General features: G+C 39.3%; 2 protein-coding genes across 2 annotated transcripts in view; both read right to left on the reverse strand.

The window, feature by feature from the left end:
• The window catches only part of LOC145502438 (uncharacterized), a 4,909-nt gene extending 515 nt beyond the window's left edge, over nucleotides 1–4,394 (reverse strand). The window contains exons 1-2 of the mRNA XM_081481768.1: nucleotides 4,219–4,394; nucleotides 1–2,164 (exon numbers count right to left, since the gene is read on the reverse strand). The exon at nucleotides 1–2,164 is cut by the window's left edge and continues 515 nt beyond it. Coding sequence (XP_081337894.1) covers nucleotides 1,569–2,164; nucleotides 4,219–4,279 — 657 coding nt within the window. The 5' untranslated portion in view covers nucleotides 4,280–4,394 and the 3' untranslated portion in view covers nucleotides 1–1,568. The remainder of the gene's footprint in view (nucleotides 2,165–4,218) is intronic.
• An 894-nt stretch (nucleotides 4,395–5,288) lies between these two features.
• Nucleotides 5,289–26,283, reverse strand: LOC145502349 (membrane-associated guanylate kinase, WW and PDZ domain-containing protein 1-like). Its single transcript, XM_081481639.1, has 20 exons — nucleotides 25,868–26,283; nucleotides 23,983–24,099; nucleotides 22,329–22,632; nucleotides 21,295–21,377; nucleotides 20,978–21,035; nucleotides 20,693–20,860; nucleotides 19,652–20,208; nucleotides 18,690–19,025; nucleotides 17,958–18,007; nucleotides 17,206–17,456; nucleotides 16,901–17,039; nucleotides 16,025–16,220; nucleotides 14,688–15,053; nucleotides 12,768–12,941; nucleotides 11,428–11,459; nucleotides 10,791–10,892; nucleotides 9,999–10,160; nucleotides 9,397–9,801; nucleotides 9,138–9,273; nucleotides 5,289–8,137 (listed from the first exon to the last, which is right to left on the reverse strand). The coding sequence occupies exons 1-20, from the start codon at nucleotides 26,184–26,186 to the stop codon at nucleotides 8,043–8,045; spliced, it is 4,050 nt and encodes a 1,349-aa protein (XP_081337765.1). The 5' UTR covers nucleotides 26,187–26,283; the 3' UTR covers nucleotides 5,289–8,042.
• Between the last annotated feature and the right edge of the window lie 3 nt (nucleotides 26,284–26,286).

Here is a 26,286-nt window from a genome sequence, read left to right on the forward strand (position 1 = left end):
CACTGAAGATTATCTTAACGTACCTTTTTCTAATTGATTGCCTAAAGTTGTTTTGGTTTCGATCGACGTATTATATATAAAAAATCAACGTTATGTATATATGCAGAAAATATTTACAAGTTTCTGCTAATATATGGTATGCATATCCTTTTGGCCACCTTGGATCATTGATCGATACAAGATCGCCAATTTATCACTTTTGCCACTATTGAAGATTGCTATTCGATCTTAAATTGTGGAGTTTTATTTCTTATGACTACTGTCGGTGACGAGTGATCTTATGCATCAAGGCAGAGATGCATGGATCAATCGATACACGATCGTAAGATATGTCGATGTGATCAAATCCGTGAAGGTCTTTCTTATATCAAGGACCCCATGTGAAGGCCCTTGTATAAGGTAGGGTCTCTTTTCTAAGGCACGTCTAATATATGTCCTTATACAAAAGTACTTGTACAAATCTCCTTGTATTAGGATAACTGTACCAAGGCCCTTGTTCGATGGTCCTTGTATACAGTCATTAATAGAGGTCCTAGTATCAAGGCCCTTGTATACAGGTCCTTATACTAAAACGTAATTGTATAAATTGCTTTCTGTTGAGGTCCTTGGGTAAATCCACTGTATTAATGCTGATGTTGAATATTTTAAGGTATTTGCGGTGTCGTTGAGGCCCAAGGAGCATCTGTTTGAAGAAGGACGCCTTTTCGACCGACAGAGGCGTTTTAATCCAAGATCAATTGAGTAAACCACGCTTTGAGCCTCATGTGTCAAAATCCTTACTAGTCTAAGCATATGTGTTATGTACTAATTAATTGGAATAATTTTTCCTTTTCCCATGACCTGTATTCTGAAAGATATCATTTCATACGATGGTGATCAACTCGACAACAAGATCTTCGATGCACATAATAGAGTAATTTAGGTTTTGTGTAGGTAGTTTAATAAGTGTTATAGAAATCGGTTGTTTTCAATATGAGACTAGAGGCTAGATACACGGTTGGGTTTTGGAGTTAGCTCCAGGCTTTTCATGTTTATGCCTTTCCGTGTTGGTACTCTGTAATCAGAAATACAGTGTCGATCACCCTTAGGTTGGGGCTTAGGGTGGAAGGGGGCAGGGGGTGGTTAAGGAATCATGTGAGAGTAAAACGTAGGTGGTAGGCTTCTACGGGCGAAGGCAAATGTTAACCCTGTGAAGGTAACTAGATAACCATGTGTAGACTACTAGCCTGTGATCAAGGTAAGTGGCAATCCTGTGATCATGGTAAGTGGTAATCCTGTGATCATGGTAAGTGGTTACCCTGTGATCAGCAATTCATCAGTCATGCAGCGCATTCTTTTAAAGAACAACAGACTGAGAATCTGATAAAAAGCAAACCTATTGCAGTCTTGAGTTAGTTTTCAACGAAGGAGGCAGTTTAGTGAGTAATACAATCTATATAACCGAAAAAACTACAAGGGGATGCTCTGACAAGCTGTTTATTTTACATTAGATTTTCCAGCTACAAATAACAAAGAACTGTTTACAATCATGCACATGCTAACAACGTATTCTTTTGTTTACTTTGTGTTTACTTCCAGTTCTTCTGCATGATGCTACTCAGGCTCGTTTTCAGGTTTTTCAGCAGGGCCTGCGCTCTTGAGGTCCCTCCTCCGGGAGACCCTCCGGCACTCGCTCCTATGTCCCCGATGACGTAAGCGAAAACATCAACACACACCCTGCCCTGGTTATCGCTTTCGGCCCAGTTCTTCAAGTCTTCGCCGAACCAGACCCTGAGCTCCATATAGGGGTGCAGATACAGCGGGTAGTCAAAGTTGGAGAAGACCAGCTCGTCAGAATGCTTATCGTCCACTACGGGCATGGTGTACCACAATCCTGATCCGTGCTTTATAAACTGCTGCAGGGGAAATATCACGTTGTCGTGTCTGTCGGTTATGATGACGTTCAAAGGGTATGCCTTAAAGGAGCTGTAACCATGGCAACCCCAGCGGCTGTTATAGGCGACGTCAGAGACGCACCTCACCTCGCCGCTTCTGTAAACAAGCTTCAGGGCACCGACTAGCATGCCTTGCGCACCTCGGTATATCACGTGACCTGGACGGTTGTTTCTGGCCTCGAAGCATACGGGATGGTGACCATAGTTGATTCGATACCAAGCAGCTTCGCCTTTAGAGAAATTCAAACAATGTGAGACTTATATTTTAAATCTAGAAAGAGTTACATCAAGCTGAAACATCGAGATCGAGATCGTGTAAGGTTCTCTTAGTTCTAATCAAGTTCACTGACTTATATGACTCAGCATCTTTAACGTGAAACTCGTCTACAACAGAACTTATTAAATATTAAGCTATGCCACAATATCTTAAGGAATTTTTATGATGTACAAAATTACTTTCGAATTGAAGAGTATTATAAGGAATCTTAAATGTAGAAATAACATCAACTCGGAAAAATATCCGAATTCCAGATGGGATTTGAACCCACGACCCTCCGTGATCTAGCCGGACGCTCTAACCATTGAGCTACTGGAGGCAAGGGTGAAATGTGGGTCTTTGACTAACACCGCATCGCGCAGTCACACAGCCAAATGATGACTTGGGACATATGAAATCATGAACTGCACCGCGCAGTCACATTATGGAATACCAAAGATGCAACCAACCACCTTTCAAAGTGAGCATTATAAGGAATTTTAATTTAGAATTAACATCATCTCGGAAAAAAAAAAAAGAAAAAAACGCGATGCGGTTTCAGTCAAAGACCCTCATTTCACCCTCGCTTACCAAAGAGTCTCAGGCAGCTCCAATGGTTAGAGCGTCCGGGTAGATCACGGAGGGTCGTGAATTCAAGTCTGGATTTTTTTCCAAATTGAAAAGTGAGTCTTAAGGTAGTGATGGAATCTCAGTTATTTAATGTTCGGCTATTCTCAGCTATCGCTTAAAATTTCAGCCCATTTCTCAGCTATCAGCTATTTGAGTCATTTTTTTCAGCTCAAAGTTAAAAGTTTGAACGTTCTCAACTAGCAGTTGAAATCTTTTCAGCTTCTCTAGATAGAAAACTCACAAAGAAGTAATATTAAACCGTACATAAACTAGGGATGTTACTACTTAAGGTGATTCCTTAGTATTGCATTGCGCATCCCTACTGCGCACGATGTTCGCGTCATTAGCGCGCACACATGAGCGCGTGCGCGTACAAAACGTAAGAGATTTCCCTCAAACTAAGCTCGATAGCGAAATAAATGCTCCTTTTGTCTTAAACGAGCAGGGTGACTCCGGATTTTTTTTTTTTCCTCAGGTATTTGCTAAGAACAGTCAAATAAAGAACATATTTGAGTAAGAAAAAAAGTTTGATAGTAGAACATGATTTTTCTTTTTAGAAAATAGTTTCGTACTGGGTGTATTTTGGCCAAGGCGAGGACTTCAAGCTAACCACGGAACTGTCCGAAAAAGTGCAATATTCCCACAACCAGGCAATCAAAAACGGCTTAAATGAAGCAATACTACTTATGTGAATAAAAGAAGCTTTACTTTCAAGATAAAATTGTGTGTCTTTCAAGTAAACAAGCCTTATTTCTGTTTGAAGGTGATTCGAAATTTTAACGCGCAACCAGTAAAAATACCCCATTTTAAGAGCCTGCTGATGCGTAAACAATCACGGCGACCCCATTTTTTTATTGCATTTTTTTAATGTTCATATCATGAATGTTAATTATGCCAAGTTTCACAAAAAGTTTGATAGTAGAACAATTTCAAGGGAATTACCTTAAGAATATTAACTAAAAAGGGATTCCTTATAGAAAGGAAAATGTACGTTTTGTGTTCCTGTGCAGCAATAAACGCGAATAAATAATTGCATTTTTAAATGCAATCCGTTTTCTATATATAAAAACCCGTCAGCCAAGGCAACGAGGCTTATTACCTAAAAAAGGGAAAGCGTTGTAACCGCAAATGTACAATGTCTTGACAAGAAATATTTGATTTTATTTTTTACGTTGATTTACGTACAGAAAAGTAGAAGATATTTTGAATTTTGCGCTACAACCCGTCTTATGAGACGTTTTCAAGATACATTTACTGAAATGCATGAAGAAAAGAATGGCATCTTCCGAATTGTGGTTGCTTACGAAACGTGGAAGAAAAGGAAAATTCCCGGCAGTGAAGTTTTAGAATTATGAATCTATGAACACGTTTAAAAAAAATATAACTTTCAAACCTCACCTTGAAATATCTGCCAGCATAAGAATGCAAGAAGGGCGGGTTTTACCAAGAACGATGTCATTTTCGAGTGATGGGATATGGGTTGACCGGCGATGTCTTCTCCTTTGTTTCAAGGACGCCTTTGAATGCGAGGACGAGTAGAAAATGTCACAATAACTGGTTATAATATTTGCAAAGGTGCTAATTTTCTTTATGAATCTAATAAGAATAATAAATACTTGATAAGTTTGTTTATAAAATTGATTTATCTGAAATAAACATTCTGTCGAGAAAGAATTAAGTAATGAGATGCCTGTATTTAAATGTTTCCTACAACTAAAGGCCGAACTTCACTATAATTCACTTTTTGGCTCGAAAATTTTTAAAAAATTATGTACATTTGAAGAGAGTTTGTACGAGCTTCTAGCTTCCTTCTTCAATTTCACATGTTTAAGAATTTTCAGCGTCAAGGAAAACATAATTTGAAATTGGTTCCGAAGTATTAATTTGTTAAAATAGTTGCAGCTACGCAAACGATCATACGCCCTTAATAAATTAAAATAATCCTTAGATTAATTCTTAGAATTCACTTAAAATCTAATTTTTCCTTACAATATCAACACACTGTCGAGACGACAGGTGATGAGAATTAAGAAAATTATTCACTAGAATAAATTTCCTTGATCAACGACCCAATTCCCAGAACCGACGTTAAAAATACAAGTGATCTTCTTTAAAGAGAATTTATAACTTAATCGCACAGCAAGACTGCGATGGAAGTGATGGAAAATAAACATTCTATTGCTATATTCCTTTTTGAAAACATTTTAAGTAAATGTGACCTCAATTGTGATAGCGACTATTTTGTAATAAAATAGTGTTAATATAATGCTGCAAATGTTTTTTTACGCGTGCTTAATCCTGGGGTATTAATTAAAAATCTAATCTCCAAAATGGAATTGTCTACAAATATCGTCGACGTATTTAGACAGCACTAAAATAATCAATCGAGTCATGCATAAATACTGAATTTTCTTTCGACTTCCTTGCGGGTATGATACTCGATCTTACAACTGTCCGACACGCTCGACTATGTGAACGGTTTCTTTATTTGATTTTTAACAAGTATGCATGTACAATCGTTCATCAGAAATTATTAGCTGGCACTAAAATATTCAATTTTACAATTTACAACTGCATATGTGAACACGGGGATTCTATGACAATCCTGGAACTATAGAAAACACAAAAAACATCCCGTCGCTAGACCACAATAGACCATTTCACAGTTGTCTGCTCAGTGACCTAGCCTTTGAATGGCAACGAGGCTGGAGGTGACCTCTTTTAGATACAGACCTCACTTCTTTTATTGTGCAAATCAAGTTGTTTTTATGTTAACTAGTTTGCATTTAGATGAGAAAAGCAGATAGGTCTGTATCAAAGCAAGGTCACCTCCAGCCTCGCTTGCATTCATAGGCCAGGTAACTATGCACACAACTATAAAATGGCCTATTTGGCAACTTGTGCTACGGTTATTATGAAGGCAAGAGAGTATGAAGGGTAACAGAGAGTCATCCCTTCAAATAGGCCTTGTTCCTAAGGTAATCCCTCTGAAGTTATTTTTAGAATGCACCGGGATTCAGAAATCGCGAGGGTCTACAAAAAGCTAATTCTGTGACAAGCATTTTGCTTTTGTTGACAGCCCAAGCTACTAAGCAGGTATTTTTGTGCTCCACGAAAACATCCACGCAACACGCGTGCTAACGTTATCCGCGGAAGAACTGAGTACCATATCTAAAAATAATTTGTAATAAGGCCTATATGGTGAATTAACTCTCACTCTTCATCTTCTCTCGTGTAGGTGATACTACACATTGTAAAGGTAAAAAGTTTTAACAATCCTTACATTGAAAATATCGCTTTAAATGCATCAATTAATTAATTACTTCATATTTCATCTAATTAGCTTACATTCACTCCGTCGGAAAATGCCTGCAAATCCACCAGTCATACACTATGCTTAAAATTAGTCGTAAAATATTCCATTTACCAACCTCATTCGCACAATTAATGAACAACATATAACATAACTATGTCATAAAATTCCCTTAAAATATTGTAATTTCCTAATATCATAATTATTTATCTGTAATTGGTGTAATTGTAAATCTTGGCAACACAAACCCCTAATATCTGCACAAATCAACCCCAAGGCATGATAACACATTATAAAATAGTCAGCATGTAAAGCCAGATCTGATTGGTAAATCACCGTGCAAGCAACCAATTATACCATGCCCATATCAAGAATACTGTTTGGTTAACTAATAAACCACATCTGGAATTAATTATGCACTAATTCACTAAACAATCTTGAACAATCTTAATCTTGTTTTAACTTGTTTAATATTGGCGATAAAAGGGCATGACTACGCTGGCGGTTATTTTATTTAAAAAAGAAAAAAACACGTAGGGCGTAAAAAGAAAAAAAGCGAAAAACAAAACCCTAAATTGCATTAAAGGCGCTCTAGGGGCAAAACCAAGTCCGCACATGAGCTTGCTCTCCAGCGGTTATCACGCAAAATAACACGAAAACGAGATGTTTGAACTGCGAAGGTGCGACTGAAACCCGAATGTTCCCCGAATGCTCTCGGAACGCTTCGTCTCCGTGTCGGTTTATGCGCAAGTCGCCTGCTCAACCGTCTCAAGTACGTCCGCTCTCTGCCGTTCCTCAAGTGGTTCGCTTGTTATCATGCCTCAATCATTTAATAGAACTCATAATAACGACCTCATAAACTAGCCTACTTCACTAAGTAATGTGTGCAAAGAAGCTGGAATCAATCACTCACACAGACCTTTTTCTCAGCCCAAATCGTTTAAAATCATATTACTGTCTATATTTATTACATTTAGTTAACATAATAGTAATCAACCGACATGTTTTCAACCCCTAGTTTGCGATCTTCCGTAAAATCGAACAATGCTACCATTTTGGACGACAAAATATGTAGTTGGGGGAGAGGGGGTAAGGGGAGGAGAAGAAGGGGGGAGGGAGGGAGGGGGGAGAAACGGTTACTCAGCAACGAGGTTGGAATGCGCCGCACGCTCAAAAGCAAATGATTATTGGAAAAATCATTTCTTAAACATACTTTGGGCGTTGATTTAAACTAAAGACTATACAAAAGTTTTAATATAGACAAAGAAGATTAGTAATCAATCGGCCATTTTCGAGTTACCTTGTCCCTCTGTTTCACGAGGCCTTGTGCAAAACCTTTCTTTTGAAAATGTGTTTGATTTGAATCAAAGTCAACCTGTAGGCGGAACACATTACCATATGACTGGTTTTGCACAAAGACTCGGTTTGACACAGAGTAAAAAGGTAACTTGGAAATGGCTTATTGAAGAGGTGATGGCCCAAAAAGTGAAAAAAGAAGCCAGCAAATTTCTCACATACTATTTCCTTAAACAACGGATCCTCAATTGAAAACTCTTTTGCTAAAAAAAGACAAACAAAATACACAGCGAAGGCAAATCCCTCACCAATGTATACACAAAGTGTCTTAAAGACGTATGGTCAAAGATTAAAAGTATGTTATGAAATATGTACAGAGCAGTTAAAATATCACAATTAAATACGGGGAATATCTACCGGTCAAGAAATCGGCGACAAATCACGAATTTACAGCCGAAAATACCCATCTATGATAAAATATCTAATAAGATATGGAAATTATCAACTTACAATTACCATAAAAACTTTAAGGTATCATAAAATAGTTTTATCTACGAAAACAATTTTGCACGATTTTCAGCTCAAGTGAAAAATTACGTCGTGCGACTATTCATTACTGGTACATGGTGTTGTAAGAGGGATTTTTCCAGGTCGCCCGCGGTAGGCTTCCGCCCTTTGTAATGCTCTGTCCGCCATTTGGAATACCATCTATAAAAAGAAACGAAACAAATCAGGCCTGATGTCACGTGAAACGAGCACGCGACAACCACGTGACGACAGAGTGGCAATCACGCGACTTTCGATACTTAGGCTTATCCAAGGTTTGTGCAGGTTACAACGTCCAGGAGTATTTCTATTCCTTCTGGAATATTTCTATTCCCCCTGTTAGTTCATCGTAGTTTACTCTCCAGCATTTTTGTCATATTTCCTAAACATTTTTGCCGTCAGGTATCGCGAGCGTGTTACGCAAGCCTCGTTATATGATAATGCGAGACAACACGAATTTGTATGGGAATGCAACTAACTAAGGCCCCATCCACACGTATCCAGATATTTTTGAATCCGCAAATTTTTCTTTCCGGATTCAAAAATTTCCCTGTCCACACGTAGCAAATATATCCGGATTCGCTGCCGAATTCGCCGGATGCGTGTGGACGGAAGCCGTATCCAGAAAGAAAAAGTTGCGGATTTAAAATATCCGGATACTTGTTGCAGGGCCTTATTCAGTAGTCGAAAATACGGGGAAGAAATACAATAACATACCTTTCCACGCTCTCCAAAATTCAGCCTCTATATATTATTCCTCGGGAATGATATATAACAACAGCGAATCTAAAACTTATGGAAACCGCTTTAAGACGGCCTGGGCACAAGAAAAGACGTTTTAATTGCATTTGTTTCCCTTATTTCCTAAAATTCCCATAATTATAAACTACCTTGTTTTGACATGTCATATACGACGCTCACGAAAGGACTTTTTGACACCTCTGATACTCCTGGTCTACGAGAGGCACTATGAGAGAAATTGCCTTGCACAAGAACACAACGGAATGACCCCAGCCAGGGCTCGAACCCGGACCGCTCGATCCGGAGGCCGGCGCGTTATCCATCACACTTCCATCTGTCGTCATGGCAAGAAAACGTTTCAAGTTCAGAGTGAAGTTTAGTCAAAATGTTTTACCGCTGACTGCAAATTCATAAGGCTTACCGTGGTAAACAGGTTTGTTAGATCTGTGAATCAAAAGGCGAACTCTGTTGCCGCCGCTCTTGATCAGGGCTATTGCTTCAGCGTGTGGAATATTCTCTGTACTCCTTCCATTGATTTCTAAAATCTCGTCTCCCACCTAGAGGAACGTGCGACAGAAAAACAAAACAGCATGAAGACATTGAGATCATGGCAATGGGCGTAATGCACAAACAAAGATGTGACTTTGCACAATACAAATATTTTGAACTTCTTCACTTACCCTGAGCCTGCCATCTCTCTCAGCTGCACCTCCTTCAGCCATGCGCAATACAAATATCGGTAGGTTCAACTCTCTTCCTCCTCTGATACTGAACCCATACCCTTGGTGGTCTCGACCCAGTTCTACCTCCATTGTCTGGAACCTCGACTCTCGCTCATCTCGCATCCCTCCCGAGTAATTCTGGGAAGGTGGGGGTGGTCTGGAGGGAATTTCAGGGTTCGATCTTCTGCGTATGTCGCTTCTAACGGCATTAACACTGTTTTCTTTTCGTGCCATGAGCACTCTTTCTCGCGAGGGCTTGGGGGCGACTCTAGGGGGAACTTTTGGCGGTAGTTGTGAATTGTGGTTTTGTGTTCTGGGAAAGCTTTGAAAACGGCTTTCGACTCTTGTACGGTCCGGAAGAACCTGGTAATGAAAAGAACAAAGTAAACATGCAACTTGTATTCCCTTCCAAAAAGTCAATTTATACTAATGTATATTAACTTATACTAATTTATACTAAGTTATACTAATTTCTTCTAAATTATACTAATTTATCTCTTTAACGCAATAAAGTGTATTTCACGAAGTAAAATCAAGAATTAAAATACTGTTTTTTCTACCTGTTCTGAATATGCGTTATCCCTATTCCACTGGTCAGCGTCTCTTCTAGTGTTTGTATCACTTCCGTAAGTGTTGTTTCTTTTAGGAATATCCGAATTGTGATTCAGTGTTCTAGGATAGCTTTGGAAACGGCTTTCATCTCTTGTACGATCCGGCAAAACCTGGCAAAGAAAAGGGCAAAGTAATCAGGAAATTTTCAGTCCGTTCCTATAAGACGATTAATACAATCTTTTTTAATGAGAGTATTGTTTTTCCGTCCGAGGCTGAATATTCTTATTTTTCTGCCGATTTTAAGCTGAAAATATTCTTGCGAATATTCTTAGATTATAGCGCGTGACATTTCTGTTTTCGAATGTAATTTTGGAGCCAGCCTGCGGGCGTTAAAGTCTAATATGACGCACATAACTTCTCGCAGAAGTGTTACTAGCATCGAACATACGGCTAGTGATGTTTTTCTTGCTTTTTGGCTAGTTTTGCTGTTTAAAGAAGGGAAGAATTTTATACGTTTCTTTTTTATTGTATTTACATATTTTCAACGCACAAAATTATATTCTTTTCAGAGTCTTCGCCTCGGGTTTCTTCTTAAAATATTCTTTAAATTTCGCAAATTTCAGCCTCGATATTCTAGACTTATAAATTATATTCTCATAAAAAAGAAAGTGTGTAAACTTTCTCAAAGTCTGCTTTCTACGCTAAGAAGAAATCTACTATGGCAGGTTAATCCTCATTTAAGCAATTTATTTAGAAGTGTTTCACGAAGTCAAATCAACATTAGCAGAACTGTGTTCTACCTGTTCCGAGTATGGCCTGTCCCGGTTCCAATGGTCAGCGTCTCTTCGTCCGTCTCTTTCACTTTCATAAGTGTTACTTGCTTTAGCAATGTCCGGTACACTCTATGTAAGACGGCACAGAATAACACATTACTTCATAGCACGAATGAATGAAAACATTTTAACCGTCACGGCTGTTATATCGCGTTTAAATAAGTATTGCCTAGAGCTCGCCATCATCTTGCTCTATTGTGTTGCAATACAAAGGAAAAAAAAACGCGAATATTTCGTGAAAGTCAGGAAATATCAACGAAAAAGAAAACACATAATGACAAAGAGATTTCAAATTTTACTACACTGGCAAGTTTGACTTCTTGGCAACCTGTCACAAAATCAAATTTGACAAACTGTAATCCACTCCTATCCTTGTAATCCTGTACTTCCTCTCTCAAATACTTGTCTGCTTCGCTCTGTAGAGTCTTTTCTTCCAATTTATTTGTATATTTGGTGGCATTTGGTGCATGTAATAAAGAAATTAAGGAGGAGAACTTTTGATAACCAGGCGGGACACGAGCTCTAAATTAAAACCATTTCAAACTAATACTCTTACTCTAAGAAATTGTTGGTACTTTTACAATGTAATAAACTGTTTACTTACCATTCGAGATAATTTTTTAGCTTCAGTGTTATCTGCGTAAAAGAACAAACCAAGAAATAAACGAATCACGTGGTGCTAGCGTTCAAAAATGTCTTCAAAGTCCATACCACTGTAAATGATTGACAAGGAGGATACAATCAAAGAAATTGAATGCTCTCTTGTGATATACCGCAAATTATTGGCCGAATGATCTGAACTTTCGGCATAGATAACAACAATAACCTTTAGGCTAGGGAATATATAATGAAAAATCAATTCACGAGCGAGATATTTACAGTATGCCACGAATAATAATAATAAAATAACAATAATAAAAGATTTATTTATACTGAAAAAAAAAGAAAAAAGATCAGGGAATTCAATATAAAGACGCTGGTATGAACCGGTGACCAGTACATAAAATACAATTTACTTTTAATAGAAGTTAAGGTAAAAGTGAAATAAAAAACTACTAAATATGTACAAAAACCTATGCACTACATTTGTGTTGTGCCTTATCTAATTCTATTAAAAAGGTAAAAGTTTTAATTTTAAAAATTCCTAGCGTGCTAAAAGCACGCCGGTCTTTGGGGAGTTCATTCCATTCCTTTGCAGCAGCATACCCCAAAGTTGACCAGTTAATCAGTTAACTCATAATAACATTTCATCAGCGAAGACAATTCCTAGAACTCGAAAGCCTGAAATCTCTCTATTCAAAGGTTAGAGAGTGGTTTGTAGACACTCGCAATGCTATCCTAAAATCCTAGACAAAACTAAACGAGACTAACAACTCTTTCGTGTTGAAGATATCCTAGTTATCAAAACAGAAAAAAAAACACCCCCTCCCCTCCCCTCCTCGGGCCGAGCCTGCAATTGTAGTAATCAAAAAGTTATAGAGATACAGACACAAATTGATCAATTCAGGGACGGATGGGTGGGTGGGTGACAAATTTAGCTTAGGTCTCAAATTTTGCGCAAGAAAGAAAGCGTCTAATTCTCGTAAAAATTGGCCACATATTGTAGTTGTAAATAGCCACATAAATACTAGTTATGGAACGCTCGCTCGTGATATATCGTGGAATATCCCACGAGTCACTTGAATTTTCTCGGTACACACTCTCGCCTAAGGGCTGGTGTGTATACAAGGAAGAGATATGTGACAAGTAGGATATTCCCTGGTGTACTACGAGAGAGTGTTTTATGACTATTTTCAATGCCACAGAAAATGCAGTGGTCAACACAACCAATGCAACATACGCGCGGAGCATGATGGGAAGGTTCCATGTAATACCGTCGAATAGACAAGAGAGTATTCTGATTGGCTGTATTTTCTATGACATGATATAAAAAGTAGTATTTACCCAATGGAGGTTGCTGAGCAATTCTAAGCGTGACAGTTCTTCCAGATTGTTTAATAGTGTCCACAATATCACTGTGATGTACACCGTCAATACTGACGTTATTTACCGCAACGAGACGATCGCCCACGTGCAGCTGACGACAGCGATCGGCAGGACTGCCTTGAATGATACGACCTGTTAACAAACAAGAGACACGTGATTAAGGCGTGATCGGAAGGTACCTTTGATCCCCGCAAAACTGAAAAACTTAAATGTCAGAACAATAAGCACTTAATGACTGGCCCCAAGGGAGACAATGAGTTTTGCTTCCCCGAGACCCTTAATGTTCCCCAAGGCGGAGCCGAGGGGAACATTGAGGTCTAGGGGAAACAAAACTCACTGTTTCCCGGGGGACCAGTCATTAAGTGTTTTGTTATACCTCCCAACTTAAAAATAGAGAAAAACTGCGAAGAAATCGTTTGCTTGACACCGACTGGCTCACAAATTTGCCGCGGTTTCAAGGAGCACGACCTGACCACGTGCGAGTCGAAAGTTCAAGTTGTTGTTTCCCTAGGGAGTTAGTGAGTTTTGTTCGCCCTAGGGAGTGAGTGAGATTTGACCCACGACACGTGACACATTCTCCTCCAATCGAAAAACGTATTTGAGCTGGGAGGTATAACAAGAAGATTTATTTACCCGTGAAACATGGAAGGGTTGTGTCCTGGTGTACCGGTACACAGAGGGAATAACCATTGTACTCCTTTCTTTACGAACCTTTGTTTAGCTGTTGAACATTGTTGGGTCTTTTGTATCGGTTCTTGTCAACCGGTACACGAGGACAGAACCCATAGAAGAGCTCTGATGAACTCGATATAAAATCAAAATTACGATAAAAACGTTCGCTGGCTTAAAAATTTCCAAAAGAACATGAACTTTCGGCTGTTAATCTACAGCCTTCGACGGATAAAAAATGGAATGCAAAATGAAAAATATATGCAAGAAAAGGCGAGATAAAAATAATAAGAACAAAAGCAAAGTAAAAATGTGTAAATTGGTGACTATTATTTAAAAAGAATACTATACCAGTATAGTATAGTATAGTATAGTACAGTACAGTACAGTACAGTACAGTATAGTATAGTATAGTATAGTATAGTATAGTATAGTATAGTATAGTATAGTATAGTATAGTATAGTATAGTATAGTATTTATCATTTTGCATTTCATTTTTATCCGTCGAAGGCTGCAGATTGACAGCCGAAAGCTCAAGTTCTTTTATGAAATTCTTTTGCCAGTGAACGTTTTTATCGTAATCTCGATTATGCCTCATCCAGGCTGCGCTTCAATCTTCAATCGATGTAAAATGTTTGTATGTCAAGATCAAAATGGAAACGGAGTGCTGGTTTTCGTGGATGGTCCTCGTTCAAATCCTCCACCACCCCTCCACCCTACTTCTATCTGGATTTGTTCTCGGTAGTCTCGAGTTCAACTCCTTGACCGCGTTGTGTAAATAGCCAACTAGTTGGCCTCCTACCAGTTGGGGTCCTTAATTGCAATATTTGTAATGTTTATTTATTTACAGTATCCCAAATTAGTACAAAACAGTGCTAAATACATCTGACACTTGAATAATGTTATTTACTATTTATTTTTTACTATTATTATTTCTCAAGCCTAGTTCATACTAGCGACATAACGAGATAAGATGGACGTTATGTTTGCAGTGTGAACATCCAGACACTGACATAGCAACATAATAGCGACATGACAGCATAAACATAACGGTATCAGGAAAAAAGACTTTCCTTGTTTTCATGTCGCTGTTCACATTATTGACACAAGCAATTAAGGCGTTATGTCATTCTGTCGTTTATGTCGTTATGTCGCGAGTGTGGACTAGTCCTAAGCGATTATGTCGTTGTTTGTGAGCCAGGCCTTACCTATGGTTGGTCCAGTCTTCTGAACTGATGACAAGATTACAAAACCAAACGACTCGTTGTCTTCCTTTTCCAGTGTGATGTCGCGATAGTACGTGGGGCCCTGGGGCTCAGCGTTTGCGTCACTCTCACTCACGCTCCTGTTCCGTTGAGATGACTTCCCACCGGCCGTCAAGATATCCCCAGGGGTAGAATGAAAGCTCCGCATTGAAGACGTTTCCTCCTGATCGGGGTACGGTCTCCTCCCGTACTGGTTAAGATTCCCCATGGATTTCGACCCCTCCCTAGCTTTGATTCCCCCCAGGGCCCCTTCGGAGAGTTCCGATGATGCCGATCGGGAACGACGCATCATACCCGAGGACGACAATCCTTCGGAAGCAATGATCGGAGGGTTAAAATAATTAACTAAGTTTAACATCTATCCTTAATAAGTTACCTCCGCAGGAGGACAAATCAAATACTAAAAAATTCGTCAGCTCAAAATTGCGTGTTTTCGGGCGTTTATACTAGTAAAAAAGTCCATACGTTTCAAGTCTACTGTCCCTTCATCAACGGAAAAATCACAGCAGTCCTGAAACGTATCGACATTTTCATCAGTCTTAGCGTCCAAGAAAACAATCAGTTTTGAACTGTCAATATTATTACAGAGGCGCTACACTGTTTCTAGCTCTATTGAGATCTCAAACGCTACATTTTGAAATCTTCTATAAGCGGACTTCATTGTTAAACGGATTGCACTCTTACAACAGTTTTGTCAAGTCTCGATTATAAATTTTCACTTTGATAAAATTAAACTCCTAAAAGTACAACGTAGTCTAGATAATCGAGAATGTGGATATAAACATCATTGGAAATATGAATCTAAAGGAACTAAATAATTTAGGTTCGACAGTGTGAATTGTAGTTACAATTCACAATCGATATACTGATATGAAAGAAAGATTTCTTTTCAATCGAAGGTACAATTGTAGTAAGGTAAATTGGCAAGCACTAGCTTGATGATACAAATAGTTTTGACAAACAAAACAAACGTTTTAAACTATGCAATGTTCTTAGGAAAAAGTAAATTTCTGTTTGTGTGAAATTTTATTTTGTCCAGATTCTTAGAACGACAACGAGAATTCGAAGCTAAAGGATCCAAATGTAACAGGACCGTTTCAAATCCCAATTCTCCCCATATAATGCCAAATGCTTGTTTTAATGACAGATCAAAGAATTAAACGTTTCATCAAGATCATATCCCCTAAGTCTTATTGATATATTCCTTAATTCTCATCACCATTTACTTGAAAATGTATCAACAAGATAAGGAGAAACTAAAAGTTGATCAAATCACTTACTTTCTGATCTTGCGGGGTTTCTATGGATACCCAATGTGACCTCACCAGCTAAAGCGGCGTTACCCATGAGTGAGATCACGCGGCGGTGTGTGGATCCAATTACGTTCATTCCATCCACGTAGTGAATTTCGTCCCCACGCCGGAGATCACCGTTCAGGTCGGCAGGTCCCCCCCGGACGATTGTACCTACGGCCACCTATAGAAAGAAACACCATTAATTTCAAGGATATTAGACACTTCATATATAGACTTACCTTGAGAAAAAACTTGGCCGAGCGGGGGAATTAAGAGTGGTTTGCGCTCGCCAATACGCCGAGTTACCTCTTTCAGAGGAGTGCCTCTGTTTCAAAACGAGTCTTCGTGCAAAACCTTTCTTATGCAAATGAGTTTGATTTGCATGAAAATGAACCTGTAGGCAGAACTCATTTTCATATGAATTGTTTCACACGTAGACTCGTTTTGACACAGAGGAAAAAGGCAACTCGGGAATGGCCTATTCGCGCGTTACGCAATGACACTTTAATATAAAAACGGGAGGAAAAAGAACGTGTTTGGAGACTAATCCATTCTGAGCACTGGATAAATGACAAAAAACTCTGTAACTGTAGCTATACTGTACCTAATCAGGATTAAAGGTAGCCAATCCTGTGACGCAAATTTTACCCACGTGAACAGCCCAAGCGACTTTACATGCACTTTCATACTCCCCGAAAACATCCACGAATCGCGCGCGGTAAGATAATCCGCGGGAGCATTGGGTACTATGTCTTGAAATAATTTAAGGGACTACCTTGAGAATAGAGCCTATATTGGAGACGATCTCTCTTACTCTTTAACATAACAGCATTTGTACCCCTCACCGCTTTCCCCCCTTACCTGAGTCCCCTCCTCTTGACCGCCAATAATACGGAAGCCAAAGCCCATCTCGCCTCTCTGAAGGTGAACAGTGAAATTAATGTCGTCTGGACTTGCCGGGGGAGGCTCCACTTCAGGTATATTCAAGTTTTCCATTGACCTGAAAAACCGGTTTCCAATCTTTCAGTCAAAATTGAAAACGAAAAAATGACTACGAAGCTAGCAAAGCCTATTATGATCTTGAGAGTACAGTACCGCTCAAAAGTAAGTCACTAACAGTTACTCAAGGTACTTCTAAACATTCACGCTGTTAACTAAAAGTTTACCTCCTGGCCGCATTAGCAACAGCCTTTTTGAGTGAAGGATAAGAATTGAACAAGGCCTCAGAACTTTTGTCCAAAGTTGGTTGACCAAGCCTTCGGTTCTCGTACCCAGTCTCCTGGTTTCTTGTACTTTCTCCAGTAGTTGCCAGGTTCCCCGTGCTTCCATGTTCCACCTGCCTGTACCCCACGTGGTTTGAACCCATCACGGGGGTGGACTTTGGACGGGCAACTCTCGAAACGATAGGCTCAGGCTCCTAGAAAACAACGGTAAAAGATGAGTAAAAACAATTCTAGACTGATGACACAAATGTTTTTCCTTGCATGTCACTCAATTCTTCCTTTCCTTTTCAGGCCAAAACATGCCATACGGATGATGTCACTCCTTGTGGTTTTTCTGATTGGCTCTTGCTCAAGTTTGAATTTTCGCGCGCACATAACAACCAATCAGATGTTAGTGTGCAGCTACTGTACGTGATAAGCTCAGAAATTCATTGCAAAACAAAACAAAACAAACATTTCTTGATTTATCTTGCCAGCAGAGTAATAGGCCATAACTTCCGAGTTACGTTGTGCCTCTGTTTCAAAACGAGTCTTAGCACAGAACCTTTCATATGAAAATGAGTTTGATTTGCATGAAAATGAAATTTTAGGGGAACACATTTTCTTATGAATGGTTCTGCACAAAGACTCTTTTGACACAGGCAAAAGGTAACTCGAAAATCTCCACTTGATTAACAATCAAGCAGTTTAGTTACCTGTTCTCTTCTTCCAAATGCAGGGCTGTTCCTCAGTGGTGTTGGAATTCCTGTAATTAAATGATTTAATTAACGTTAAATTCATCACAACATAGAGAGGTTACTACAGTCAAACTGAAATTGTTGTGGAAACTGCCTAACATGAATTACCACCCAAACGAAAAAGTAAAAAAGTTACAAAGTTTCCTGAGAGGTTTGCAACATTGTTAGTTTTCAAAAACTGTTGTTTTTAGTAGCAGTATTGTATTCTTTAACGCTATTGGTTCGTTCACAACAAATGTGGTCACCCATTGTTCTCAATTACATGTATTGTAATGTTTTGACTGGCTAATTTTGTTCCAAGTGGCCCAGTTGAAATAGTTATACCACAAGGAATCCAGGAAGTCAGACTAAGGGGTGGTCAAGGGAGGGTTGAGGGGGAGGGAGAGGGGGAGGGAGAGGGAGAGGGGGAGGGGTGAGGGGTGAGGCAGACATACGCGTCAATTTTGGATGTTAAACCAGCTTCTGTAGCGGAGAGCAGTCAGGGATACTACAGTGTACAAGTCCCATGAATGGAATGCCTGTCTATTGCAGCCTGGTCAGGTGTCCTTAACAATTCACAGGTACCCGTTTGCACTCCTTGGCTGAGAGAGAAGTACTGTGAGAGTAAACTGTCATGCCCAGAAGTTACACAACACTTGCATTCCAAAACAACAGACTTGCCATAAGGCTAGAGTTGTTCGTGGGACTTACCTCCCCTCTGAACTCTAATAAATGCTTCTTGTCCCTTAGGGCATTCCTTCAGGATGTTCACAGCCTCATTGTGAGTACAGCTCCGGATCATTCGCCCATTTATCTCCACTAAGATGTCACCTTCTTGAAGTCCTTGACAACGAGGAGCATCTAAAATCTGTTTCACTTTTTGCCCATATGGACTGTCCGCAATGGTGAAACCAAACCCCATTGGACCCTTCACCACTGGGACTGTTAGAAGCTCTGGGGAGCTTCGTGGAAGAGTGTTAGTTGTTGATGTGCGTGGGAAGGCTGATGTTGTGTGGGCGGCAGGGGCAAATGGAGATTCTGGTGGCTCTGAAGGAGGGATTTAGAAAAGAAATAGCCTCTTTCAATGCAGTGGTGATCTAAAAGTTCACTTTTATAATCCAACCTCTTCATATGAAAATAAACTGTTGGAAGACATTGGCATTTATTTGACAGAAATGTGGTATTAAAGAACTGGTACTAAATTGTTTCAATTAATAAGTGATTTGGGTTTCAGCTCTATACGACATCTACAGAGGCAGTAAAAGATGATCAACACCACCATCATCTGCTCTAAATAAGAATCTGCTCTTTTCAAGTGAGAGGTGGTACATGAAAAAAATTATGATTTTTTTTTTCAACTTGTCAGGCATGCATAGTACATATATGTATTGCAACATTTGCTTCACACAGTATTTTCCTTTTGAAAGTTTACCCATGCACAATTTTTGGGAATTGTCACTTCCCCCAACCCCTTGGTTATTACTAATAGTCCGCACTAGTCCAAAAAAATCATAACTTTTTAGTTGGATGCAAAGATATATTTCCTATTTTTTCAGATTGTTATATGTGAAAGTTTCCTTCAATCTTTTCGGGCGACATTGTAAATACTGACCACATAAATATTATCTATATTCAGGTTACAAACAGGTTTATGGTTTGTACCATACATGTACCTTGTGAACCACTCCACTTATTCATTGCCTGGCCATGGGGTGGAGGATAGGTTGGAAACACAGGGCTGTTCTCTTCTGAAGATCGTGGCAGTGGTGATTCTGAGCCAGGGGACGGTCCGTGCACCACGGTATAGGAGCCGATTGTCTCCACATTGGGATCATCAGGGTCAAAGGGCAATGGATATCCGCGAACAACCTCCAACTCAACACTCTCTCCTGATGGCATGGCCTGGAACATGCTCACCACATCTTGATGACTGCGGGACAACACAGACATTCCATTCACTTTCGTCAAAGCATCACCCATTCTCAGTACGCCGTCTTTTGCAGCAGCACCATCAGGTACAATACTCTTGATCTGCAGCAGTTCTCCGACTTGATCTCCACCCACGATAGTGAAGCCAAACCCACGTAAGCCTTTGTGCAGTTCTGTTGTTATAACCTCACCTTGCAGTTGTTTACCATCGATGGAGTACGGGTAAGTTCTAGGACGATGGTTTGAGCTGTCATCTGAGTATGCTGGAGGAGATGGCTGGGAAAACTCCACTTCTGGCCACCTAGGGAGCAAACAGGTTTGCGAATTAAATACTAGAAAACATCTAAAACAGCACAAAATTTTGATATTAAAAATTTTGTAAACCTGCTCTGGTGCAGATACAGGATTTTAATTTAGGGGATTTGAGAAGGGGACTGCCAAGGGGGTTCCCGGGGCATCCTCCCCGGAAAAAATTTTTAAAATTGAGATCCTTGGAAATAGGATTTCCAGCATTCATAGGCCAAGTCAAGATGTTATAATGTTTCATTTTTTTAATTTGTAGAACCCCCCTAGATCCGCCCCGGCCACTGAGTGGTCAACATTTTTCTCATTACATCCATCACCATAACTTCAGAAAGCTTCGTAAATCTGCCGCCAGAATATCAAGACAACATCTACATTGACATAATTATATCTAACAGTTTTTGTTATTCTAATCACTTGTTTGCTTAACAATGTACTTGATAATGTAAGGAGATATTACTGTTAATATTGATCACACAGACCTTGACTGAGCCTCTGCTTCTTGTGCTTTGGCCAAGGCCGCTGCTGACTGAAATGAAGGCGGGCCCGCATGGGGCGGGGGTGCAGTAGAGTATGACATGTTACTTGAATGACTCTGTCGTCTGCGTGCTTGCACAGGATTCTCAAACTGAGTCTTTCTGTTGACATGGCTATAAATCAAACCAAACAAATATTCATGAAATTCATTGTGCTAACCACTTAGTCAATGGTATTTCTCTTGCAAACTGGATTCAAGATCAGCATCTTTTGTCACATCACACACTTACTCTATGTAATATGTTCCATACTTTGGATCCTCAACTCTTTCCCATCCATATGGTAACTCTGCAAACAAATGGGCATTTAGTTAATTAAATAAAAATTTAATCATTATTTAATATCCATTTATAATTTATATTCAATACATATGTATGCTGCAAATGTAGCACTCCAAGCTGCAACCATTTTTGTCCCCATAGCAAGTGACATTTGGCAACTAAATTTTACGAACAGGTCGCCAATTTGGCAACTAGTGCAGTACAAAAGGCCGACTGCTCAACAACAAGGTTCTTTGTGGAATAATAAATGGCAGTTGCACACTTACCATCATCGTCACACTCATCAACTGTAGCCTTCTTGACCTGCGCCAATCTTGGGTCAACCCATTGAGTCGTACCAGTGCTGTGACTAGAGTAAGTCAAGTACATAACAAAATGATAGTTAGTATTTAGTAATACTAAGCCTTGATAGTTAGTATTTAGTAATACTACATGTAAGCCTTGATAGTTAGTATTTAGTAATACTAAGCCTGAAATATGTAACATGCTGGACTTGGTGAAACTAAAGGTGTGGTTTTCTTTGGGGCAGAGGGATAGGGATTTAGAGTTCAGCTAGACGCTACATTGTATCATCAGATGATAATCTTTCAAGTCACTCTGGGGCAGATACAGGATTTTAGAGGGGGAGGGGAGGGGGCTCAAGATAAGGACTGTTGAAGGTGGTCCCCTGTTAGCTGTAGTGGGTTCCGGAACATTTTTAAAATCGAGGTCGTCAGAAATAGGATTTCCAGAATTCTGAAACCAAGTCAGCATGTTATAAAGTCTCAATTTTTTTAAAAAAATTAAGTTCAACCCCCCCCCCCCCCCCCCACTGAACCTCCCCTAGATCCGCCCCAATCATTCCCATCCAGGTTTTTTGGTGTTCTGTAAGCACCACATTGTCAACTCTGCGAAAAAGCATGGTGTAGATTCAAACCCATGACTATCAGAGACCATCTTGCTACAAGTGTCTCTGACATCACTCTTATGTGGTGAATCACATTCACCAGCCAAAAATACAAATAATTTTTAATATTGATTATATTTGATAATTAAAAATATTTTGCCTAATAACCAAAAATATGACTGCCTGTATATAGAAAATGAATTTGCCCAGCCTCTTGATTACTTCACAAAAACATCACTTTTAATTAGTGGCCTGTGCATATTTGGAACTATGGATCTTATTACTTCGTGCACGCCTGCTTCACACAAAGTCAACATGATCTGCTGTGTGCATGTGGTCCACTAGCTGGATAAGTTCAAGCTAAGTTCTACAATTCTAGTAAGATGTCATCATGTACCAATAAGTAAAACTTACTCTATAAAATACTTGACATTATCTTCAGTGAAAGCAATTTCCCAGTTGGGTGGAAGTGGTCCCAGATTGTCTTCTGATCTTGATCTTCTTCCATTTCTCATTGTGTCACTCTTGCCTGGTACATATATCATGTTATCAGGCGGCAGGGGTTCCCTTGGAGGTTTTGGAGTACCATAGTGATTCCCTCCATAAATTCCGCTCTCAAGGAGATTGCCGCTTCTTTCTAATTTTATGAACTCCTCCAGAGAAAGGAAGACATAGTCTACCCCTGGTATTTCACCATTTCTTGGTGAGCGTGTTGTGCCTGTAAGGCAATATGTAATAATATCATCAATTAAAATCTATTAATATCTACCTTTTTAGACAACTTTTTATATGCAGCTACTACGGCATATGCATGCTCATACACTGTACATGTACTGTACATACTACTTGAGTCAAGTAAAAATCTCATACACCCTTCATTGTGTAACATCATATATATGAGCAGGGTTGTAGCTCAGAAAATAGTCTCCTGGATAAGATTTTCACTGAGCTGGTCATCATTTTTTGGCGAGAGACCTGGAACAAAATTTTCCTCCCCAATCTTTCGCAAAGTCTTGAATGCGGGGCTACCAAGCTTCGTGTTTACAAGATGGTGGGGACATGCAGTACAAGGAAAGAGAACACACAACGCAAGTGCTCGAAACAAGACTTTATTTCAATTACTTTACTCATTATAGTGCCACCGATACTCAAGGTAGTCAGAAGTTCTAGGTTTGACCTTGACAAAACAATCAGTATGGTAAGCTTTTTGCATATGCGGTTAAATTGTACCCTCTAGGTAGGTCTTTTTATCTTCAGTGTCTGTTGCATGAAGTAACTGGGAGTGTTTTTATTCCCCCTTGGATGGAACACTAGCCCATCGCAATTTTATTCCCACCATATTACATTTGGCAGCACCCATTTCTACAGCCTGGTGGAGAGAGAAATACTATGAGAATTAACTGTCTTGCCCAAGAACACAGCAACCTTGTCGAGGGCTCAAACCCATTCCGCTCAAACTGGAGCCCATACATTAACTATAAAGCTACCCTAGAGGTACCTGTCCAGTGTGTGTTTTAAACTTCTATTTCTGTCATGATAATATTCACAATCTTTTTCAATTTTTCAATTTTTTGCAAGTTCAAAAGACGGATGGTTAGCCATCCAATCTGCCCCCTGGCCCCTTAATCCAGCCCGGGGAGGATACGTGAAAGTGAAGGCAAAGCATGCAACACTTTGCACAATTTAGGCTTTTTCTACTAATTATGTAATCAGTCACTTATCATTAAAGGTAGACTTCTCTATGGAGTTGCTAATGGCATATATGTAATTTGTTCTTGACATGCCTAAAATACATAAAATAAATAAAATATAATAAATAGGAACTTCAAGTGGCACATCCCCACACTGAGGCTCTTCTACTGGAGGAAAACCGGAGAACCTGGAAAAAACCCTCGGAGCAAGGACAAGAAGCACCAACAAAATCAACCCACATATGATGCTGGCTCCAGGATTTGAACCGAGCCTTGCGCATTGGTGGGAGGCGAGCACATTAATGGTAGAAAGCAAGCACTAGCATAACAGCAATGGCTACAACACAATTTAGCAACAGAGAAACTTAGCTACTCACAAGGTACTGTCCTGTTGTAGAGGTTTTCTCGTATAGTTTGCTGTAATTCACTGTCAATGGAGGTCTTGTCAAATTTCGTGGAGAGATAATTCTGCAAGTCCCTTGTGATTTGGTCTCCTGCCAAAAAAAATTACTGCGTGTAAATTTATGGTTAGCTTCCCTGAACGCTGACACAACTTAGATGAACAAAATTTAAACTCGTCAACAATCAATGAGTTTGGGGAATAGAGCCTGAAAGGATGGTGGAGCCCAAGAGCAAACTAGTGTATGTGTAGGGGTATCCATGACAACCGTGTGGGTGGCAACCACCAGGCACTGTCACACTGAAAAAAACAGTGGAAACACAGGATACTTACCACATACTTACCATCAAGACAAAGGGGGATGGGTGGGCTGGAAGAAAAGCTAAACGAGAACTGTCCAGCAGTGAAAGTCACGTTGAATAATTTGACATCCGAAGCTGAGATGAAAAATACAGGCACCCCTGCAAAATCCCCCATTCATCCCATACTCACTCCGGGGGAGACTGCTGGCCAACAATCTTGTTTCGTGTTTAACTTAGCCTAAATTACATGTACATTTAGCTACATATAAGAGTTTGCTTTGGAGAGTACTGTATGTTGTTGATGTCCTGATTCTTGAATTATTTGCACAAGGAAAATTGAAAGTGATAGGAAGGAAACCTGACATTGATAGCCTTAATCACTGTTTATAAAAATTCACACTTTTGGCAGTGTAGTCTTGCAAGCGAAAATAAATATCTTACTCACTAATGTCAATGCCATTTGTAGCATTGTTTATGCTCTTTAAAAGTTAAACAAATCTAGAGAGATTGGATCATTCACATGCACTTTCCAAAGAATTAAATTACTGGTTGTATGTTGACTTAAGTAAGTGGAAAAACAGATTAACGTGTCCTCGCCTGGTCATCAATGTTTAGAAAGATGCACTATACATTATACAGCCAGCTTATGATCAAAAACAACAAATTTTAACAATGGTAGAATAAATGGTTTCAATAGTTCCCGCTACAATCACAGTTTAATTCATCTTGAAATTAAAATAATATAAAATGCTTTCTGCTTTGTAATCTAATAGTAGAAGTGTCATTTGGGCTAGTTGATACCCAAATGTACATGTTACAAGCTTTATGTGAGCTTACATTTACACAATAATATCTTACTAAGTAAGGAAATAATGATTTTTAAAGAAATAATACTGATATTCAAGACCATTCAACAACAATGAGATGTCTACAATATCATAATATAAGTTTGGATCACAACCTTTGCCATATTTTTAATGTTTTCCTTTCTTACTAACAACTTATGTAGCAAAAGTTCAACTCCCTTGAAAGAAGTTAGTGAAACTTCCGATAATTAAACTATTCTTTGTTGCAGCACATTGTCAAACCTGGATTGGAAGATTGAGTTCAATGACCTTCATTATATTAGCGACACCTCAGACCGAAATATTATATGCAATCATCACTTTTTTTACAAGACCTTGATCAAACAAAGCATAAGATTTCAATCTATCAAATCACAAGTAATGATTTTAACACCATAAATAATGATACACGGGTTGAATTTAACTGTTTAAATTCAGATAAAATCAATTCATAGCATTCCTTCGACGTGAGTGCGTGATGCCATCGGAAAGATATTTCATCCTACATTCCAATTAAACTTTATTAGACATGGACTCTGGGATTCCGTTAAACTAACGGTATCAACGATTCATTCAGTGTCTCGTGTTACAAGAATCCACCAGTTAAGATTGATATATGCTGTGGTTAACACTTATGGTGGTTGTAAACTAAGTAAAAGATATTTTAAAGAGATGTATCTTTGCATGTTTGCGCAAACATTTTATTAATCCCTACCTTGTTTAACAGTGTGTAGCGTTACAGCTTCATTCGAACTCTTGATCAAAGGCAAAACATCGAATTGAGTATATCCAGCAACTTGCTTTCCATTTATTTCCAAGACGATGTCTCCCTGATGGATCCTTCCCCGTTTGTACCTCAGTCTATCTTGTCTGACTTCCCCGATGCAGATAAATTCGCCATTTTCTGCACCACCAACGATGTGTAAGTTAAAGTTCCCGGTGGAACCTCGAAGAAGGACGCATTCGTGAACGTTTTGCGACCAATGCCTTCCTTTACGAGGTAAGGAATTTCGCAAAGGATGAAGATTCGACATTCCCGGACAATCAAGAAGCTTGATTTAAAGGATAAAACATCTCAATTTCTACCAACCATCGTTGAACTGAATTATAAACAGTGACTCAAAGACGCTCGTC

Source organism: Orbicella franksi, chromosome 11 (genome assembly GCF_964199315.1).
Source record: "Orbicella franksi chromosome 11, jaOrbFran1.1, whole genome shotgun sequence".
Taxonomy (NCBI): domain Eukaryota; kingdom Metazoa; phylum Cnidaria; class Anthozoa; order Scleractinia; family Merulinidae; genus Orbicella; species Orbicella franksi.

Coding starts and splice junctions, on each gene's coding strand:
- LOC145502349 (XM_081481639.1), bottom strand. CDS start 26,186: ATGTCGAATCTTCATCCTTTGCGAAATTCCTTACCTCGTAAAGGAAGG. Junction 22,633..23,982: donor CTACAACAGGACAGTACCTT/GTGAGTAGCTAA, acceptor ATTGCCTTACAG/GCACAACACGCTCACCAAGA. Junction 11,460..12,767: donor TGCTCAGCAACCTCCATTGG/GTAAATACTACT, acceptor TCTTTTACGCAG/ATAACACTGAAGCTAAAAAA.